The following is a 20,254-nucleotide window of genomic DNA, read 5'->3' on the forward strand; positions in this document are numbered from 1 at the left end:
CGTGGGGCTTTGGTTGGGTTGATGGGTAGAGACTAGAGAGGACGCTGGATGATGTCGCATGTGTCTGTGCACCTCTTAGTTGTTGACGCAGATTGGCTCCAAGTATAGTAAAGCATATATAAATTATGAAAGATAGTTTTTGTCGAATGAACGCCGATCACCACCATCATGTTCAAACTTATATTAAGCATCACATCCTGCCTGACTTCTCCACCTCCGGCTCCACCCCTACTCCGCTGCCACTGCAACCCTTACAACCTCTCCCCTCCCTCAGTGCACATTCTCGAGGACCCTGGAGTCGAGCCAAGCCACACGGTGGGCCTGAAGCTGCAGACGGTCGAGCTGCGCCTCGACTACATGGGCACCTCGGTGCTGATGGGCCGTGTGTCAGCGCTGGACGCCACTCTCCGGGACGAGTGGAGGATCACGCCGCAGATGGACGCTCTTCAGGAGGACGCCACCAAACGGTTAGAGTAGACGATCGCGCGAGCTTCGGGATTCTCCAAACGGAAGGGGTTGTGGAGGTTTAGTTGGGAGCCATTTTTCTTCTCTCCTTTCTTCAACATTTTGTTTTGCCTTCGTTATCTCGTCCTTGTCTTCGTTTCGTCATCAGAATAATGGGAGATATTTTCTACATTTTGTTATTTCTTTAGTCATTTTTTACTCTGTCGTCTTCTACCTCATCAATTTCACTATGCACATTTCTTCTATCTGAAAACCGAAAGACGCCTTCTGACCTGTTTCTCCCCCGTCCCGCTCACCAGGCCGGCAATGATTTTCATCCACTGCGAGGTGTCGTGGGACCAGCTCCAACTGATGATCTCCAAGTCAACCACCACCGACCTGATCAAGATGTACAGCAAGCTGGAGGAATTCTTCCTGCAGCAGTTCCAGAGCTCGCGGCGCGTCCTGATCGGACTGAACGAGCGGCCCAGCTCGGGCAAATCGTCCAGCCTGCGCGGACGCACCGGAAAACAGCGCAGACTCACAGAAGGTGGGCCGGGGGATTTACAGTGATGGGTCTAAATTAAACGGCCTACTGGGTCCAACGCTGGGTTTCCTGAAGACATTCGTGTTTTAAATGCGACCGAGTCAAGCCCATATTTTCTGCGAGGCTTATGAGTTTATGAGCTTCTCTGTTTTCACTCCTTCGACATTCTTCGAGATGCCAGAACGCCCATTTTTATACTTTCGCTGTAATTATAAATTTGCTGTCTAGTCTCCCACTGGCTTGCTAATTGCTATATCCACTTAGCCTCCTCACACCCTTCATCTCCTTCCCCAACTGTATGTCCCGCAGTGCTCCAGGAGACGGCCCAGCAGCAGAGCGACACGCGTCACCACCGGCACTGGCACCAGGCGCTGCGAATGGTGGCCGCTCTCAAACTGAAGACCTTCACCACCCGCCTGCCGCCGTCCGGCACCGTACTGGGCGGTACAATCGACATGCGTGGACAGACCATCTCATTGGCCTGCTTCCACGGGCTCAACTTCAAGTCCAAGAGCTGGGCGCTGTTCAGTCTGCGAGAGCCGAGCATCAACTTCTCGACTGAGAGCCAGGAGATCGAGACGGGAGGTGAGTGGGGCGGTGGTGGTTGGAACTTGGAAGAGTGACATAACTGACTTCGAAGTAGCCCCCGGTAGGATATATGGATGGTCGATTATATTCTTAATTTGTCGGTCGTTTTTTAAAATTTTCATTCGATATCATGGACTGGTATTTAATTTCTTAGAATTATGATCAGAAGGACTGAAAAAACGTACTTTAATTTGCTGTTTTAATGTATAGCTTTCTACTTTTTTTATAAATTTAGCTCGAATGTTTGAATGGACGGATTGACAGAGCCGGAGCCCACGCTAAGCAGAGCTTGTTGCGTAGACCCCTACCCCTACCGTCCGATCGCGCAATTCCGGGTAACGGGAGAATTTAGATGCCAAAGTTTAACGTGCCCTTCAAAGCCGGACACGGCCTGTCCCACTCAACTGACTTCAACTGGCTGCGGCTGCTCCCACCAACCGCAGACCATCCCCGTCAGGAGTCTCAAATATCGAGCGCCGGAGCGTCTCGAACCCGGGCTCTCACTACCGGGAGTCCGATGCTCTACCAACTGAGCTACGGGACAGGCATCTACAAATCTGGGTTCGATTCAGTGGAACGTCCCGTGAATAGCAGTGCTTAATAATGTCGTATCGGGCGGGTTCATGTATGTCTTCGTATCGTGATAACGTATTCTGAGTCGAATGGTTCCACCACCAGCTGTGTTGTTTACATTAAGTTATGTGTTATGCGTACCCTCCCCCCCCCCCCCCCACACACACCTGACTCTAACATCACCTCTCTCCCTCCCCCCCCCCACACATTCAGCGCCTCCTGACGTGCACGTGGTGGAGACGCTGTCCATCAGTCTGGGCCTGCTGTCACATCAGCCGACGGCCCGGCACGTCAGTATGGCCACGGTGACGCGCGTCACTCGAACCATCCTGTTCCCGCCGCAGTTCCGCACCATGCAGGTACGGGGACGGGGAGCGGGACGAGGCGGAAGGTGGGAAGGGAGAGTGACGGAGCTTCAAGGGACAGGAGTCGAAATGGGTGCTGTTTAAAACTAAGATGTTGATAGGCATAATTTATGTGAAAGAGAAGGTTTTACGATGATGGTGTTTGCATTGGCAGTGTGGTGATGATGGAGGCAAAGACTAACTAGATGAGCATCACTATTTGTGATAGTATGCAATTATAACCTCACCATTCTTTCACTCCCTGGGTCGCTCTGTAGACTGCACGTCCCACTGCCGCCCACTATTCTCTGACCGCTCTGCCTTCCCCACCATCCAGGAGTGGTTCCACTACACGTTCAGCACCAGCGAGCTGGACGAGGTGGAGCGCTTCCCGAGCCTGGAGCGGCCGCACTGGGACGGCGCCGGCAGCGGGGAGCGGCGCCAGTCGCGCGGCCAGGCCAGCCCACCGCCGCAGCCGCTTCGGCTGCATGACCACAACCACACGGCCGAGATCGTGTTCGCCCTGCCGCCCATGCAGATGCACCTGAAGACGGAGCATACGCAGAGCGGCGCAGAGCCGGATATGACCGGTACGTCAGTAGCGTTTTGGGCTGGATTTGATCGGTTTGGGGCGGCATGTAGGGATGAATCTGGTACATTGTGGGATACAGTCAGGTGCGCCGCACTATAATGTTTTGGGAGATTGTATCTGTAAAGAGGCTGTGTTCCGATTGAATTACTCCAGATGAGTTTCTGGCTATCTTCGAGCTAAAGCCATGCGAATGGCGAATCCGCTTTGTCAGCGTAACGCTAAGACTTGAGCCTGAGAGCGATATGCTATAGGGCTATTAAATGTTCTTTTCTGTGCTTTTTGTACGATTCATCAAACCTGTCTTAGATTGAATTATTCGGTTATATTTGTAGGCTGCTTCTAGTTTCTAGTTTCATGGCATTACCATAACTTCGTTCCCTTTTTCGTCTTTTCTGCAGCTCCCAAACCGGTGGTTGTGTGCAGTTTCGTCACCGAGTTTGAGGACCACATCTTCGTGACGACGGACGCGGAGAACTTTTTCTTCCTGCACGACCTGATTGACACCTACATCAGTCGCCAGCCGGAAGGCGGCGCCGGCGCCGGTGCGGGTGCCGGTGGCCGGCCGCGCACCGCCGACAAATCGGTACGTGGCCCAGCTCTGTCCGAGCGGAGGGACTCCCGGGGTATACGGGGTTTCAGACTGATACCTTTAACAAAACGTGACCCTGCCTACTCAAATGGTCTCCGTGGTGCGTTTGGTGCTCTTATAGTGGTGCAGGGGATATCGGGAAGAGAACATAGATAACGGCGAGGTTGACATGCCATTGAATGCATAGATTAGAACGTTTTAGTGCTGCTTATGGCGTGCTAAGTGCTGGATGCGTCCTATGTGCAGTTCGTCGATGTCGGTATTATTCCACTGTCCACTCTTGTGTGCCGACGGACATTCTTTACTACCTCCGCTCTGGCGAGTTGTCAGACTGTCCAGTCCACCCCATGTGTCTCCTTTATCCTCACCGAGCTCGCCGTTGCCGTTCATTTCTCATCTTTCCTAAATCTTACGTACTATCCAGTCACATTAGGCAAAAAGCCGTGCGATTTTTACATATTTTATTGTGCACTTTTCCACACTCCTTTCCATCACATGGCATGCACGTTGTACATCTGTGTTACAAAACATTACAAAACACCAATCGGTGAGATCACAAGTTTGACGATGCCGTTTCGTTTGGCAACAACGCAGTGCGAGTAGAAAACCGTCACAAAACGACACAACCCAATGGTAAACGTTGGCAATGCACCCGGTCCTCGGTACATGCGCGAGATCATTACACGATTGTCTGTGCGAAGTTCGCTCACCAGTCCCCGCCTGCGCTGACTCTACGCTGCTACTCACCTCATGAAGAAGGTGTAACTAGAGATCAGAATCTCAGCCTCGCAGCTGATAGAAGCCTGGCGGGGATAGAAGGCGCCAACACAATGCTCTATCCTCTGTATGCTATATCCTCTATTAAACATGTTCTATCTACGCACGCTAATCACAAAAGCTACAGTCACACACATCTTCATGTGATTGAGGCATTCTGGGCGAGTACAAACGAGATCAATATCGTTACATCGCAACTCCAGTACAAAGATACGTCTTGATGAAACAGCACACTAGTCTATGAGTGATTAGCAATAATGCTTTGCTCACACCAGCAAAATACGCATTGGGTAAAACGGTCTACCAACAATATTTTACTAACACTAAATGCGTTCTAAAAATGAGGGTGAATGTGCAAAAATAAATGATACATGCTTGATGTGGAGTGATGAAATCACAAGCCATGGTGAGATTTGAGCGACAATGAACACAATGGGCAGCCTCGGCTGTCACAGACTGACCCCCGATTAGGAGACTACAGCTCGGGCACCCCTGTCCGCTAACCCGGCTCAGAAGACGCGGTCCTGGTAGCTGGAGATGTTGTCCACCACAGCGCGCTGCTGCTGCGGCGGCTGCACGGCCGGCCGAGCCGGCATACCCCGCCGCGGCGGTGCCAGGAACTCAAACATGCTCTGTTTGTGCTGCTCCAGCATGCGGCCCAGCTCAGTCGGCATCGGGTCCGTCCAGAAAAAGTCGTGGTTCAGCGCCGTATCCGCGTCGATCCGCTTGGCCGGGTCGAGCGTCAGCATCCTGTCGAGGAGGTTGCACGCGTACGCGTCGCGCACGTACGGCTTCAGGCGCTCCTTGACGCGACGTTTCTGCTGTTTGGAGAGCTGCAGCTTGTTGTAGAGGTCGAGCTCGTCCACGCCCGGCCACACCTCGGGGCAGATGGAGCCGCACAGCTGCGAGATGAGCGTCAGCTGGTGCTGCTCCGAGCTGCCCTGCATGATGGGCGAGCGCGTCCACATCTCGGCCATGATGCAGCCGGCGCCCCAGACGTCCACCGGCGGGCCGTAGTTGCGCTCGCCGAGCAGCAGCTCCGGCGGCCGGTACCACAGCGTCACCACCCGGTTCGTGTAGCGGTTCCGCGTCCCGGAGATCTTGCTGAAGGCGCGTGCCAGACCGAAGTCGGCCAGCTTCAGCACGCCGTTCTTGGTGATGAGCACGTTGGCCGCCTTCATGTCCCTGTGCAGAATGTTGTTGAGGTGGATGTAGTAGAGTCCGTTCAGCAGCTGCTGCATCACCTTCTTGATCTCGCCCAGGTTGAATTTGACGTTGATGTTGGAGAGGAGGCCGGCCAGGTCGTGCTCGCAGAACTCGAACACCAGGTAGAAGGTGGACCGGTGCTTGTTGGACGCTTTGGCCTGGCCGCGGCAGATCTCCAGCAGCGAGACCACGTTCTCGTTCTTGAGCAGCTGCAGGATGCGGATCTCGCGCAGCGCCGTGATCGGGAACCCCTCCTTCTCGTTCTCCATCAGCACCTTTTTGAGCGCCACGATACGCGAGCGGTCCGTCTTGAGGCGCGCCTTGAACACCTCACCGAAGGTGCCCTGGCCAATCTTGGCCATAGTCTCGTATTTGGTGACGTCGTGGCAGAAGGGGTAGCGCATCGACTCGATGTACGAGTCGAGCTCGCGACTGCTGCCGCCGCCCATTCCGCCAAAGGTGGGCTGAGACATGGCGGTGCGCCGGATCGCCTGAGGGTGGAGAATTCCCGCTATTAGTGACGCATTTGGAGAGCAGGATGTGAGTTACACAGATATAGAACAATGGGTGTTCCCAGCCTAGATGATAGTGGTGTACGTTTTGATGACGTTGTTCAAGCATCCCTGGGTAGTTTTGAGGGCGCCGGAACGAAATTGACCATGACCATTGACCAATGTTCGTGGGTACGCGGGACGTTGTCGTCCGACGGGTGTTTGCCTTCAGAAGTTGACAAATGGGCATATATTTATGTTCGTCGTGCTAGCCGTAGCGACGATTAGCCAGACCGAACAAGGTGCTCGGTACGTCTGAATTTAACTGTATTCATATTTAGAAATATTTCCTGCTATATAATTTTCACCATTGCTGATGTTGGCAAAGTGTAGGTACCTTAGTTTTCGGATATAAATGATAATATTATTGTGATGAAAAATGACCTTATGCTCATAGTCATGATATAATATGATTTAGTTGAATTGAAATAAGACCAATAGAATCATTGAAATTGATGAAACAATGATTCTGTTGGTTTTATTTCAATTCAACTTAATCATATTATATCATTAGCATAAGGTCATTTTTCATCACAATAATATTACTAACGATGCTCAAACATACCATTGCTTACATCCAATAAATGATAATAATTGCAAAAACTGCACATCCAAAACATGTGCATTCAGTCTAAATAGTAACTGCATCAGTTTTCCTGGAAATGATAAAACTGGCATGCTTTCTGAAAACATGCAAAGAGGTCGACTTCAGCTAGAGCCAGGAGTCCATTCATGACACGGTTCACACGTGGTAAATTTTATCGTATTGGCAACAATCATATGGGTAGCATAGGCAGGTAGGTACTTATTTCTATGTTCCTTTTGGTGTGCAGTTACTGGCCTTTGTCAGGGATGTAGATTTCATATGTAGTTATGGTTAGGTACCTATTGTATAACACATTAGTCTCACACTGGTTCCAAAGGGCTTGTCATGCACAACGCACACTCATTACTTGAATCATTTGAATTTTTTTTTTTTGTTCATTGTTCAATGAATTTAAATGATATACACAATTAAATTCTATTGAGAAATCTGCATGGATGGAAGTATTGGTCATTACACATTACCTGATGCCTGATTATGACACATCAGTCTCACAGTGCACTGGTTCCAAAGGACTTGCCATTTCCAGTGCGGAGTGAAGACTCATTGGGTACAACGTTATCTCTAATCCATGGTACAACCTAGTAACACCTAGTGTACCTACCTACACCAGTTGGGGGAGGTTTGGTCAATGGTTGTCATTTTTAGCACATGCCATTTTTGGCAACCATGTGCTAAAAATGACAACGCTATCAGCTATTTTTAGCAACGATGAAGCCGATTTCACTCCTCAGCGAGGAAATCACGATTTTGGAAATACAAGCACTGATTTTGGAAAAGAAGTGCTGCCACCTGGTGCAAGAAGAAGAAACCAGCTTTAATATGGCCGTTGTTTGTATGGTAGTCCAGCATATTTACGTCTGGACAACGAGTTGCGTTGGAGAGGCCGGAAATAGTGGCGATTTCAGGACCGCAAGAATGGACCGTCATTGGAATGATTCTTTTTTAAACCGTGGATTGTTTTCAGCCGGAATTTAATAGTTACTACAAAATATTTTGTAATTACGTTTCCACCAAGAATGAATGCCATCAGTGCTAAATTTTTACTTGTATTGCATTTTGTCAAGAAGTATATAGTGCTGTTATATTGCAGTTTTAGCGCGTTTGTTACAAAATATGAAGCGAATAAACGTCAGTGTAATTCATTAGTGCCAGAAGTTAACTTGAGGGGAAGGGAAGCTATGCTAATTGCTCTTGTCCATCCACTAAAATTTATTAAATATTTTGCTTTGTGTATTCCAAAAGGAGAGGGAACTATTTCATTTGTGCCTTCATGTCAGAATTGATGGTGGATCATTAAATTTTCAACGCAGTTTACAAACAAGCATTTGGTCTTTCTCGTATATAAGCATTGGCTAAGAAAAGGTTGATCAATCCTGAAGTTCAGTCATCGTACCTCAACTTGGCAGCAAGATCCCCCAAGGACAGATGATATATTGTATACATGTCCTGTAAATCAAAGAAACAAGCATTTGGTCTTTCTCGTATATAAGCAGTGGCTAAGAAAAGGTTGATCAATCCTGAAGTTAAGTCATCGTACCTCAACTTGGCAGCAAGATCCCCCAAGGACAGAGGATATATTGTATACCTGTCCTGTTTATCAAAACATTTTTGTGCCTGCAAAGGCTTAAGTTATCTGGGGTGTGTTCGGAGTTAGGCCATATGGCCGTTTTTGTTGTATGTTTATGTGGAGATTGAATATAACTGTGACCCTGTGCTTGCTTGTATACTTACTAATTACTATGGTCAAACAGGGAACAGCACATTCACATAACATACTCACCTAGCACCTAACTCATAGCTGTACCCTGCAGGATCTGTACTTGTTCATGTCTCGAGCATTAACAAAGCACTAAAGTAGCTAAGTAATCATTTCCCACATTTCTGAGCATCTAACATGACATACAGCAGTGCAGAGCAGCTTCAAAGAAGAAACACTTTAAATGCACAGACTCGCACCAGCCACCCAATGAGCCAGTTCCTCAGTTGACTGTTTCCCTGGATGCAGCTTGGCAATGTGAGCTAACTTTTGGCAAGTTGAAGGTTAGCAGGTAAGATTGAGTTAGGGTGAGTACCTACCTATAACTGGGTGCTACTGCTATGCAGGTCTTGGGTAGGCTGCAAATATGTGTGATGATTGAGGCTAGGTCAGCTGTCAGGCTAGTCAGGAGTCTGCTCATTGCTCAGGTCACATTTTTATGGACACTTGGCAAATTAAAGGGATTATCAGGGTTTAAAAATTGAAAGGAATCGGCATAAATTTCCAATCAATGAACTCCCCAGACTCTGCCGATTCTAAATATATGCATAAAATGTAAATCGGTACCAAAATTTGCGAGATATAGCCGTTTCAAAATTGACAAAATTGTACTTACTCACGCAAAACAAGTACTTGGGCGGCCAAGTTGGCCCATCGCTAAAATGTAAACAAAGAGCAGCCTTGGGAAATTTCGCCAAGGCCGCCGCACCGCACTGGCGATTTCCGCAAGACTGTTTTGTTTTTGTCTGTTGTTTTTAGGGCCTTGCAACAAGATTTCAGTGCTTGGCATTGGATTTGGATATGAACAAATTGAAGATTTGCTTTTCAATAAGACAGCAAGAGTTATCAACATTGCCAAAGTTATTATATGGGTGTGATTTGAATAGCTTGTTTGCTGATCATCAAAATCTTGATGTTAATATCATTTAAATGTGAACAATTTTCAAGGGTAAATTTGAGTGTTTTATTTCAATAAATTGAAATGTAAGTGCATCAGGCACAAGAGCTAAGTTTCAATCTGATTATTTTGTCAAGAGTGTTGAATCTAATGTAACGTCTTGCGAGAAAGCTTACCTAAGTGACTGAAGAAAGCGCTACAGTTTTTCAAAATCAATGTTGATCTGTTTTTTTTTTTTTCTAAACAGGTTGTACAACATGATGTGACATGACCTCTGTGCCCTGTACGTCACCCCTGCTGCTGCAGCAGAGCCCCGGCTTCAACTATAGTTTGTTATGGGTGGGCTCTCCGTGAACGTCTTGGTGCGTTTCTACATATTGTTGCTGTGAAAGGACGGTACATGAAAAAAATATGTAACTTGTATGTTTTTTATTGCCCTGGTACCTACTTAGTGTATATTTTTGTTGTTTATGAGTGATAAATGAATATATTTTGAGGAAAATTGAGTCATTTCAGTTTTAGTTTGTGGAACAGAACAGAAGAAGCTGCTGAGTGCGGATCATGCTTCAATTGAGAGAATCATCCTCAGTTATCTACATATAAGCATACTTTGTAAGCTCCATGCATTTTGCCAGCTTCTACTTGCTAGTCAAAGTTGTAAGAAGGGTTAGGGAGAACAATTGGTACACATGCCACCATGTGCAATCACCAATCGAATGAACGTGAGGGCCAAGTCCTTCACACAGCATGGATACTTATGTATAGGTACTGCACTAATGTATAATGTTCATTATGTTCATATTAGCAACTCACCCAGGCAGCCTGCCTTGTGGTATTTCTGAGTTTAAGATTTTGCAAGACTCACACTAATCAATAAGGTAAATTATATTGATATGTATGGATGAACAATGTGCAAAGGGGTCGCACGTGCCTGCTCAGTGCTCAGCCATGGATGCACGTGCCTTCTCAACAATGGTCGTGCTTGCAGACATCTCCATGGACGAACAATGTGCAAAGGGGGGGGGCGGAGGGGGCGTGCCTTGCCTCCGCGGCCGCCTGTTGGCTCAGCCGCTGCTGCTGCTTGGCGCCGCTGCTGAGCGCTGCCGGAGACGCCGCTCGCTGCCGGAGCTGCCGGAACAGTCACCGGAGCTGCCGCCCGCTGCCGGAGCTGCGGGAGCCGGGCCCGCCGCCCATCTGTCAGGACCGCCGACGGCAGCACGCCCGTCTGTCAGTGCCGGCAGTGGACGCGCGCGGGTGCGCGCCGGCTATGGACGCGCGCGCGCTTGCGTGCCGACGATGGGCGCGCGCGCGCGCTTGCGTACCGACGAGGGGCGCGCGCGCGTGTATGCCGACCATGGCTGCCGCCCGCTGCCGGAGCTGCGGGAACCGGGCCCGCCGCCCATCTGTCAGGACCGCCGACGGCAGCACGCCCGTCGGTCAGGGTCTGTCAGTGCCGGCTGTGGACGCGCGCGGGTGCGCGCCGGGTACGGACGCGGCGTTCTCGCCGGGTAAGGACGCGGCGCGCGCGCCGGCTATGGACGCGCGCGCGCTTGCGTGCCGACGATGGGCGCGCGCGCGTGCATGCCGGCCATGGCCGCGCGCGTGCGCCCCAGCCATGGACGCGCGCTAATGCGCGCCGGCGATGGGCACGCACGTGCCTGCTCGGCAATGGATGAGCGACGAGCGTGCCTTCTCGGAAATGAGTATACATGCAGACATCTTCATGGATGGACGCTTTCAATATGTTCAATGTGTTGAGACGGATCTGAGTAAATTGGAGAGAAACTAGGATAGTTTTAGTCCTGCTCAACTGGTTCTGCCAATAAGTACAAACACCACCTTGCTGCCAACTGCTTACCAAATACCGCATCTGTTGTACCCTTGCATGATGCATATGTACATACAGAAACAATTACAGTCTGTTGAAATCTGAAAACATGCACTGCTGAGCACTGTGGATGAATCTGTATGAACCGTGTGGCCCAGCGAAACCTTCTGGACCAGGTTATAATTGACAGTGAATTAGTAATCAATCCTTGCGAAGAGAAAATAGATGATTGTGCCTTAGATGAGCATAATGAAGAAGCGTTCCTGAAGTTGAGTTAGTGCCTTTCCATCATCCATGCCAGATTGCCAAAACACACCATTTCAATACTGTCCCAAAAATATATTTCAAAACACTTATTGCATGGCTATACGCACCAGCTTACTCGGTCACCACACTCAAACCAAGGCCATATAAGGGTAGTTAAGTAGACTCAAACACAGTCTACTGATACAAACGTCACTGGTCTCAAGTCTGTGCTCAATGCACCAGCTTTTCACTACTCACAATACGTAAGGACTCAACGTCAGCCACCAATTTTCTACATCAAATTCACATCAGGTTTTCAAAGTAACAATGTATGTGCCACTTCTGTACTTTGTGCTACAAACACAGAATAAATGATATCAGTCAGCAATGCATTGCTCATTGTCAGCCAGTCTGCAAAGTCAGTCCGCAGGCTTTGCAAGTAAGTGCAAAGTCTGCGGAGATCAGTTGCTTTACACACCACCAATATCATGCTGCAATGTGCTCAAAATATGCCCATACACCAACCACAAAGCACAACCATGAAGCACCACTGATAACACTTATGATAATTTATTTATTTTGAGTACCTACCTACAGAAACAGAATGTCTCAAGGCCACTCGTGATCACTCCGAAATCTGCCAGTCGCTCAGCCTTGAACATTGACATTATTTCATCTGAAATATATTTTCTTCACTTGATCAAAGTTGATCTGCGTCATACATCTTTCAACGGATGTCTCGAATTATTAGTAACGTTCAGCACTTAGCATTAACATTACAATTTACAAATGATAGGTAACTTTGATTCAACGTTCCATCCAAGCTTCTTCATTGCTGGAGCTATATCACTTTCAAGTTTAATTGCTTGAACTAAGACATTCTTGAATTACACTCGGGATGAGCTTAGTTTGAAAGCACACAACATAATTTTTTAATTATTTTGATAACCCACAGGATATCCAGAAGCTACACGCACTTCAACTTGCACTGGCTACAAAGGCCACAAGTCTTGAACATTCAAATATGAATAGGAACAGCTTTGTTTCGCACAGATCTCGCACATGGCGGGATGGCGCCATTCCGTCCAACTCATACAGCCTCAGAAATTACAACAACACACTCAACTTACGGAATATCCGTCAAACAAATCTTATTTACGACGACACGAGCCAATGCTAACAACGCTTGCCAGTTGCGCTAGAGATATTGGAGTGGAGACGTCAGAGAAAAAAAGTCTTTAGATTTCTCCCATTTCCCCACGTAACGTTGAACGGCCATTGCGGCCTTATCTGGTATGCGACGGCCTTATCTGGCATAAAAAATATCTCTAGAAGTCTCTAGCTAGTGTTAAGCCTATGGACTTATAGGGAAATGTATCCGAGTACTTGGTACTGCCTCCTCCAGGTACTGGCTGGCAGACGGATCAACTTTGGAGGCCCACCATTTGGAAATTAGGCAATTTTGAGACGAATGACTTCGGATTGGGGCCTCAGCCACCTTCTTCTACACGTTTCACTGAGTAACTCCGAAATTTCGGAAAAAACCCTGATAATACCTTTAAAAAACTAACAATCTAATCTAAGCTAACCCGACTAAACATACACAACTACTGACTATAGGAACTAAGCACCTACCTACTTGTGCATACATCTCATACCATGTCAAAGTAGAGTTCCTTGGTGGAAGATTACCCTCAGTACTTTTTATCCCAGCCCTGTGAAGAAAACTAATACTTCAAAGCTCTGAGTCACTGCTGGCCATCCACAGGAAGAAACGCTGAGACTGAGAGCTTTGCCATTGTATATTGGACCAATAATCACTATCACGAATGACTATGAACACATTATATGATCACATCGTAGCATGGATTGTCACATTGACAATTCTACTATAATCCTTTTTCAAGAAATACAGTGATGACTAACATCAAAATCAACATAAAGTGGATTTAGTGATCCAAGCTTTCTCCTCCAGTAGCAATAGAATGATCGCATGTTTCATTTGCCAGACACTGAGTACCCGATGCACATTACAATCTGCATAGCATGAAGCATCTAAGCTGCCCAAGTCCATTCATTCTAGATTTTTAACTTGAAAGTTAGCACTAATTTATCATGCTGTTGTAAGTTATCATTCAATATCCATACCAATACATCAATATGCGCTCACCAGTCAACATTTTCTGGCATGATCCTGCTCAGCGTGCTCTTCAGTAGGTATTGCTCCAAGGTCTGCAATATTATAGCTTGTTTTTTGGCCAATAAGCTCTTTTAATTTTACTTTTTCTTGCTGATATATGAGCCCGATCACCTTGCGTTTATCAACCAAAATTTCATAACTTGTTCGAATCAACTTGATATTGATATTGCTCAGGAGTCAGGACCTCTGTCAGCCTCCTGGATACTTCGGATTGTAGTTCAGTCAACATGCTTCTTAAATATGATATAAGTCAATATTCAAAACATCCAACAAAACGACGCACAAGAGTAAGAAAACCACCAGATAAACTAAAAAATGGCTTTGGAAGAGAGCCAAGTGGTGTGCTCCATTTGTTTGTTTACAATGATTGTAGTGCTGATGTATTTTTAGGACTCTGAACGTCGGCTTATAAAAAATGAAACGTATTACGAAAGTTGTAAGGCAAGTAATATTTATCTGAAAGAACTAAAATATTCAAAAGCCAAACACTATGAAATACATGAATCGGAACGAAAAAGTAACCCAAAAATCCAGCCTAATCACCGGCTCCTAAAACTGCAACAAAATCAGCACTTTTCCCCGCAACTCGTTGTCCAGACGTAAATATGCGGTAGTCCAACGTTGAAGTATACCCTTTTTTGTGGCCCGAAGTTGGAACTTTAAATTGAAGCATCCGAAAATGATCGATATTGATCGAAATCATGATGTTGATGAAAAAAATAATATGTTAAAGGGACCCTCCCACCTTAACATTAGTTTTGAGTTGAGATAGCCAAGTTTGCGGCCAGGCTCAGAAACCACCATTTATCCTGGTCGCAACCCCCGCAGCTTTATGGTGTTCAAGAAATTTCTTCCCTTTACTTGCAGGGTGGGACCAGCGTGGTCCCTATCTCTTAACCATTACGGGAATCTGATGACGTCATCAGGCTTTCGAACGTCCGTTAAATGTTTGACTAAAACGTTTTGTAGCACGCGGTGGTATATGCTGCTTTGCGCGTAACAAATGCCGCACTTTCAAATAAAGTCGCTAGGAACAGCGGAGATCCCAAAAAGTAAACAAAAGTAAAAGTCTAATATCTTGAAAACCGATGAATATTTTTCGATGAAATTTGGTAGATATTCGTTTTTGCTCTTTCTGAACCGAGCGACATCACTTTCATGCCAATTCATTAACTTTTTTGAAGGTGGGAGGGTCCCTTTAAGTTGAGAGAGGAGGCCATTTTATCCAGATGCGGTGGTTTACTTCTTGAAATTATTTTTGCTTACGACGACTGCCATGTAATGAGGGATAATTAGCAGCCGTCATTAGCAAAAATAATTTCAAGAAGTAAACTACTGCATCTGGATAAAATGGCCTCCTCTCTCAACTTAAAATATTATTTTTTTCATCAACATCATGTTTTCGATCAATATCGATCATTTTCGGATGCTTCAATTTTAAGTTCCAACTTCAGGCCACAAAACAAACTACCATACAAATAGGATGGTAATTTTCTCAGCACTAAAAACCGGTCATTTTGTGGTATTTTCGGCAAAGCTAGGCATCTCCAGTTAATTTGAGGTATAACAGGGTCATTTAGCACCTAACCAGTTATAACACCTATTTAAGGGACTTAAGCACTACTTTTAGTCTAATTCGCAGTACTTTTAGTTTGAATGGCACCTAATGGTAGTCATTTCGCACTATTTTTGGTAGATGTTTAGGCATCCCTACTAAATCTAGAAAGATTTTAGTATATTATGGAGAAATAAACTACAATACTAGTCTGTACTAGCTACAGATTGCTTGTTGCCAGGTCGATTAGCGTCTGTTTCGGCGCATGCGTTTTGAGAGGACCGATAGGACGCAAGGCGCGCTTCTTGGACGGATTTGGCAAGGAATTTGGATAGATTGATTTACGTACAGCCTCAGCGTGTGCCGATCATCCTGCCTTTTCTTGTCCAAGAGTGAACTGAGCGAGGTTCTTAGCATGGAGATTGGAGAGTGATGACGATTTCCGCGAGGATGTTGGGTCCTACCGTCCGCCCAAGCGTACTGGTCCGCCAGTGCTGCTGTCTTTATCCTGTCAGGTTATCTAACGGCGCTATGGGCATGTAGATTGTAGCAGCTGTAGGTACAGCATTGCAGTAGCAAATGCTTATAATGTGCGGTGGCATTTTCCCATGCTTAGTAGGAAGCGCTCGACGTCCCTTCCGTACGTGTCGTGGAAGGGACGTGTCTGTCATTGACGCACATCAACTAGATGGATCTTGATTGTAGCATTTCGCAGCAGCGTTTTATCGTTCAGCGGCCTAACGCCTAGCCAGCTCTCATTTCGAGGGGTGGTACTTTGCTGAGGAGCATGAGTGGTCACGCTGCATCGTGAGCCAGATGAAGCCGGTGGGCAGACCGTGTACCGTACATTTGCGTACAGTACATGATTTTGTCCCACGAACCTAACCGATGCGCATTTTTGTCCACAAATTTACCTAATATATACCCAGCATGCCTATTAGTCGTTAGGGGGCAGCACCGGGCGTGGTGTATTGCGTAGAGGGCAGGACCTATGCAACAAAACTTGCTCCAATTCAGTTTTCATCGTGGAAGTAATACGCTGAATGGAGAATCATACTTTGATGTCTAACTTACGTACAACATAAAAAATAAATACCTCAAAGCTCAAGAATACTGTGGTCATAGCAGTAGCTCGTGCTCGGCAGTGAAATCATGAATAGTGCTCACATACCGGATTTAGTGCAAAATGAGCTACGACACACCCATTTATTATGCCAGATCTGGCATCGCCTCTATACTAACTAAAATAGTGCAGAATGACCGGATATACCTGTGTTTGACAGGAATTGCCTGCGAAAAGACGATAGTGCAAACTGAACTTATGATAGTGCAAAATAACTGAAATTTAGGTACTGAAAAAATTATCCCCCATACAAATAACAGGCATATTAAAGCTGGATTCTTCGTCTTGCACCAGGTGGCAGCACTTCTTTTCCAAAATCAGTGTTTATCTTTCCAAAATCTTCATTTCCTCGCTGAGGAGTGAAATCGGCCTCATCGTTGTCAAAAATAGCAGAATCGTTGTCATTTTTAGCACGTGTGACAAAAATAGCACGTGCTAAAAATGACAACGATTGACCAAACCTCCCCCGACTGACACTTATGGTTCAGTGAGTTATTGCTAAAAACTAGCCGCTGTTCCATTGTGTTGTTTATTTGAAATACTGCACAGTTGTCAGTTGCCATTTTGATTTCAACCAATTTATATGATATGCCCCATTAAATTGGGAAAATCTGCATGAAATTCCTGATCACAAATTAACAATAATATTCACTCATGATTCATGAAGATTGTATGAGAGGAATTAACTGGTTTAACTGGTGTTCAGGGTTTGTACAGGCTCAAGGTAAGGCAAAATTACAACTAATAAAAGAAAGTTAATTTATAAATGTACAGCAAGCTACTGAACGATCATATCATTTTTTAAATGTAGGAACATTGAATTGGGGCAAACTCGGCGCACTGGAATTTTTCACTTGTTCCTTTTTCACATAGTATTTTATTGAGTTATTCTTTAAATAACATATGATGCTTTTGCATGGCATCTTTTCTTAGTCAACATTATAAAAGTCATCAATTCATAATAAAAACTCACCACCGGCCAGCCGCGCAAACTAAACGCGCGCCACTTTCGGACGTAAACACCAAGCATGTGATAAACAACGGCGTCCTTGTTTGGCGCGCAACAAAATGACGTTACAGGTCCTAATTGGAAAAGCTTGGAATGTCAACTTTGAATGTGAATCAGTGCGATATTTCCCATTAATGACATTTTGGACAGCAAAAATGTCTGGATATTCCATGTATTCATTAGCCTGGTTTTGTATCCGCCCTTCTCATAAGGCAAGCCCAGTGGCGTCAGGCGTGGAGTGATTCGTACTTACGACCTCAAACTTTGTTATTGTTCCGTGGCCGTGGCCCTACATATTTTTCTATTCATCAGCATTATTTTTATTCCCGTCTGTCCCTTTTCACAGACGCCCCACCGCCGATCCGAGGGCCCGGTGTCTGCCTCGTCGACGCCGTCGACATCGGCGCGCTCCCCGACATCGGCCGACGGCGAGCACAAGGTCAACGACCCGACCCAGATGCTGCAGCAGGACTGGCGCGAGTTTGAGTGCCGCACCTGGCACCTGGAGCCTACGGTCAGGTGAGCTGACCTCGCCTTAAAAAGCCTTGATGTTGACCGGTCTGTACGTGGGTGTAGAAGTCTACTGTAGAAGTCTACCGTGACATTGACAATCTACAGTCCTGTAGATTGTAAATGTCACGGTAAGGGCTATTCAGTGTCGGATGGGTAGAAGAGTTGGGGTACCAATGTGTTTCTTCCGTGAATGCCGTGATGATGTCAGTTCTGTCGCTACCGCAGGCTGCTGTCATGGGCGGGCCGGCGCATTGAGCCGTACGGCGTGGACTTCATCCTGAACAAGCTGGGCTTCCGCCACGCGCGCAGTACGATCCCCAAGTGGCTGCAGCGCGGCTCCATGGACCCGCTGGACAAGGTGCTGGCCGTGCTCGTGGAGAGGACCGTCCAGGTGACCCGCGAAGGTCACTGACCTCGGCCAGGTCACCCTACTGACGGCGATCCTGGGCGCTGATTGGAGGCGAGGGTGTCTTGAACTCTTCACTGAAGGAGACGGGTGCTACCGTCGTGATGAGCTTTAGAAATGTCGTTGTGAAATCCGGACTTCAACTGTTGTGGTTCTTCCATTGGACACTGACAGAAGGACAGTGACTTGGTTAAAACGGACGCTAGTTGCGCCGCCGGAGAGTGGAGGGTGGTGCTAGGCTGTGCTGACGACCAACTGAGATTGATGAAAATAACATTTGTGTCGTCCGGTTCGGCTTCATTCGCCACTGTGATCGGCCCGCGCGACTCAGAGGCAGTGGTATGTTGAATCGCCGCGAGATACTTAATTAGCCGTTATGTTTGCAGAGGCCGCTAGTTATTATTGGTGCTTAAATATTATACCAACCGGAGTCATCATGTGAGGTTGTGATGGGGGGCCGCTCTCTGCGCGCGGCGCCGAATGTGATTGATCTTTTTACGAGATTATACTCGTGTGAGTGTCGCGCACAAGTCCAGTGTACAACGTCAGCCGCCGTGCTGTGCCGTGGTGCGTTCGCTCGCCGCCACCGCGTATGTTTCGCCGCCCGTAGCCGTCCCATGTATGTCCCGTGTCGATCAGTGATCCTATACCAGATTCCCGTCTCGTGACGACTGTATGTACCGCTAGTGCGCGGCGAAGGTGCTAGGTCGCCGGGCCGGCCTGTCCACTGGTTTTGTGTGTTGTCCGATTGATCTTAATGTCTGTATCCTGTGACCCGTTCCTGATCTTCGTAGGCCGACCGATGCGTCGATATTGAACCTCGCTCGGCGTCCGACGCCGGCTCTAGGAGCGAGCGATATTGTGTCTAGTCGCAAACCCTGCTCATCGTGTGTGATTTTGTCAGAGCTGCTAGAGGATAGTGATCGGGATGCTGATAGAAGCTTGGTTGTGGTGTTTGTGGAACCCGCGCCACTCCGAAAGTGCCGTAACAAAGGCACACAACTCACGGCGGGTATGTTTGTCACACGCGGTAATCCGCATCTGCTGTTGTTGAAATGGAAATGTGAACACATATAAACATTATTAACATGCTGTGCCTGGCAGTTTTACGAGGAACGAGTCTGAGTGCAAATGTACCGCCTCCGGCCTCCGTCATTCATCCGTCCTCGCCATCTTTCAGACAAACCATCCTCCCTCACGCTCTCTTTCCGGGCTGGCGGTCACCCCACCTGACTGAACCGGTGGATGAGGTCGAGTCCACGCCAGTACCCGTAAAAATCCTCATCCGGTGGTGACCGTTTTGGAGGCAGGCGAACTGTCCCAAGTCCCAACGGGGCAATCCGGTCCCTCCTGGGCCAATCCGGGAAGGATAGGGCACAACCCAATGTCTACGCCCAATCCTAGTATGTCCCAATATATACGGCCTATCCTAACATTCCATAGCCCTGCAATGGTCTTTTTTAGGCCGAAAGAGCTTCCTCTAAACAAAACAAATACCGGTTGGCGCTAGCGTATAGCTACGTATAGGTATTGATATGGACATGGTGTTGATTTCGCTCCACACGGGGCCGCGACGAAAGGCACTTCCTGCGAGAACCCATGGGGAGTGATCCAATGCCCAGCAAAGCCATGAATATCGATTCTTTTCTAGAGAATTTTGTGCGGATCTAAGCTCTTCCCCTCACTCCTCTCGGCTCTCTCCTCAGTGGCTGAGCTCCTGGACCTGGTTGCATGGGTTTGACGGAAATTCTACAACCCGAACCAAAAAGATTTATTATGTATAAATAGAAGATAAACGGCATATCTTAAAGTAGATAATGCCGTTATGACAAAATTGGTTAGGGTTTGGAATTTGGTAGCGGATTTTCTTTTTCTCATTCCTTTTCTCCCTAAGATATGCTT

At 47.2% G+C, this 20,254-nt stretch overlaps 2 protein-coding genes across 5 annotated transcripts in view; one reads left to right on the forward strand and one right to left on the reverse strand.

Annotated features, from left to right (window-relative positions):
* Positions 1 to 19,447, forward strand: part of LOC122387776 (transmembrane protein KIAA1109-like) — a 104,633-nt gene extending 85,186 nt beyond the window's left edge. For both annotated transcript variants that reach the window (XM_043378226.1, XM_043378225.1), the window contains 8 exons: positions 275 to 467; positions 765 to 994; positions 1,301 to 1,576; positions 2,366 to 2,511; positions 2,834 to 3,086; positions 3,487 to 3,671; positions 17,780 to 17,952; positions 18,172 to 19,447. In XM_043378226.1, coding sequence (XP_043234161.1) covers positions 275 to 467; positions 765 to 994; positions 1,301 to 1,576; positions 2,366 to 2,511; positions 2,834 to 3,086; positions 3,487 to 3,671; positions 17,780 to 17,952; positions 18,172 to 18,358 — 1,643 coding nt within the window. In that variant the 3' untranslated portion in view covers positions 18,359 to 19,447. The remainder of the gene's footprint in view (positions 1 to 274; positions 468 to 764; positions 995 to 1,300; positions 1,577 to 2,365; positions 2,512 to 2,833; positions 3,087 to 3,486; positions 3,672 to 17,779; positions 17,953 to 18,171) is intronic.
* On the reverse strand, positions 4,125 to 17,449 carry LOC122387777 (cyclin-dependent kinase 9-like). 3 transcript variants are annotated; one of them, XM_043378227.1, is made up of 3 exons: positions 7,582 to 7,595; positions 7,280 to 7,419; positions 4,125 to 6,151 (listed from the first exon to the last, which is right to left on the reverse strand). In XM_043378227.1, exon 3 carries the CDS (start codon positions 6,131 to 6,133, stop codon positions 4,964 to 4,966), a length of 1,170 nt encoding a protein of 389 aa, XP_043234162.1. In that variant the 5' UTR covers positions 6,134 to 6,151; positions 7,280 to 7,419; positions 7,582 to 7,595; the 3' UTR covers positions 4,125 to 4,963. The 3 variants fall into 3 exon arrangements, with proteins under 3 accessions (XP_043234162.1, XP_043234164.1, XP_043234163.1); XM_043378229.1 differs by lacking the exons at positions 7,280 to 7,419; positions 7,582 to 7,595 and adding an exon at positions 17,398 to 17,449; XM_043378228.1 differs by lacking the exons at positions 7,280 to 7,419; positions 7,582 to 7,595 and adding an exon at positions 7,608 to 7,626.
* Positions 19,448 to 20,254: the final 807 nt, after the last annotated feature.

This window comes from Amphibalanus amphitrite, unplaced genomic scaffold (genome assembly GCF_019059575.1).
Source record: "Amphibalanus amphitrite isolate SeventyFive unplaced genomic scaffold, NRLGWU_Aamphi_draft 000298F_arrow, whole genome shotgun sequence".
Classification (NCBI taxonomy): Eukaryota; Metazoa; Arthropoda; class Thecostraca; order Balanomorpha; family Balanidae; genus Amphibalanus; species Amphibalanus amphitrite.